Below are 1,713 nucleotides of genomic sequence, written 5' to 3' on the forward strand. Positions count from 1 at the left end.
CCTGCTGTAAAATTTGAGGCAGTCCATGTTGCTAGGGATGACCGGAAGCCCACACCTGAGTCTGCTCAAAACTCCACAACTTCTCGACAGGTAAGCGTATACAGTTGGGAGCCGTTTTCAGACAAGACTGTCTCTAATAGAAGGGAGGCACTTGGTCTATTCCAATCATTAGTTTGGGAGATATGTCGAAACTGAAATTACCCCACTAAAATTGGATTTTAGACGCTATCATCGCCAAAGTTTGCGAAAACGCAGATTTGTGATATCGATTTATTGCTTTTCTGGACATGATAACTTTGTATCGAAAAACAAATTCAACAGAAAGTATAAGAAAGAGTTTTCAGTAATTTTTGAGATAATTTCCCCCCAAATCACTAAAAGTTCGTCCGTTTTTCTGAGGTTCATTCGATAAATAACAGGAGGTCAGCGCCTGCGAGACTCGGGTAGGCCAGCCCGCAGTACACGCATGCACTGCAGGCGAGATGTTGCCTACCTGTCAGGCGCCATGAGAGCTTGCATTGGCAGGGCTTGACCAGAGATGAGAAACGGTCCCGACCCGGTCCCACTTTCCGGGTCCTGCGCTGATGCGGGCCAGTCCCGGTCCCGGTCCTTCCACCCGGGCCCGGGCCCGGACCGGACCGGGACCGGACTGGGACCGGGACCGCTCTTGTCCGGGTTTGGTTGGCCGGCCGAAACGGCCTAGCCCTAGACCCGGTTCGAGTCCGGGCCCGGTCCCAGTCCGGTCCCGGAACGAAGTACGATGCGACGACCGACTGGAGGCGTCTGCCCGCCTGCTCGGGCGAACAGACAGCGCCGGAACCCCGGACCGGGTAGGGACCGTTTCTCATCTCTGGGCTTGACATAGCAGTTTCGTAACGGCTACATAATTGCCCAGTCGGCACTTTTCACGGTTTACCTCGGTTCACCTGCCAGATACTCACGGTCAATCACCGTAGGCGTGTCAATCATTGTCCTTGTAATCTAGCTTTCTTTCTGTTCCTTTACAAAGGAGACCGAGCAGGGAAGCCCAATCAAAACACTGCTCTCAAAAGTAAAGCTACGGGCACTGTGCAGGAAAAAGCCCAAGTCGTGTGATGCGGACGACAAGTTGAAGCAGAATGTTTTAGAAGCTCTTGAGCATACTAGAGTGAGTTGAATTTTTCTTTCCAGAACCTGTCTTTACGAATAACGGGTCGTTTGGGTTGAAACAATTCTAACCTAAGATCTTAAAAAATAACCCTGTAGGGTAGGTGTGACTTTCTGTATGATACTGAATTGCAGGTAGTAAATTTGGAAGGTTTGTCTTGTAAGGAAGACGAAGAGTTTAGTCTTCAACTCCTCGAGAGAGTGAGAAACCACCCGGAGCTCCGATCGATCGAGGTAAGGTGGCCGCGGCGGCAACACCTGGAAGCGATTAATAAAATTGGTCAACTGAAAAAACTAGAAATCTTTGCCGATGCAAAATTGCGCCTAAAAAGTGGCGAAGTCAAGCTCGCCAAAGAAAATGGCGGATTGAAGAAGCTGAAGGTAGGGATGTACATAAATGTATTTGAAAAATGTGGGTGAGCGTTATATTTGTTTTCCGCGCTTTTCACCCTTCCATATTTTACAGGTGGACGGGCTTCTTCCCAACACAATTAAGTCGCTTGTGGAGGCCAACTCACACAGTATTGAACAGTTGCACGTGCTGGTAGAGACACCCAACAAAGTTCC

General features: G+C 49.3%; 1 protein-coding gene across 1 annotated transcript in view; it reads left to right on the plus strand.

Annotated features, from left to right (window-relative positions):
• LOC113207372 (uncharacterized) overlaps positions 1-1,713 on the plus strand; it is a gene marked incomplete in the record, with an annotated part of 18,954 nt that overhangs the window by 3,379 nt on the left and 13,862 nt on the right. The window contains 3 exon segments of the mRNA XM_052277628.1: positions 1,010-1,147; positions 1,282-1,527; positions 1,613-1,713. Coding sequence (XP_052133588.1) covers positions 1,010-1,147; positions 1,282-1,527; positions 1,613-1,713 — 485 coding nt within the window.

The sequence above is a fragment of the Frankliniella occidentalis genome, unplaced genomic scaffold (genome assembly GCF_000697945.3).
Source record: "Frankliniella occidentalis isolate FOCC.00 unplaced genomic scaffold, Focc_3.1 Scaffold11, whole genome shotgun sequence".
Taxonomy (NCBI): Eukaryota; Metazoa; Arthropoda; class Insecta; order Thysanoptera; family Thripidae; genus Frankliniella; species Frankliniella occidentalis.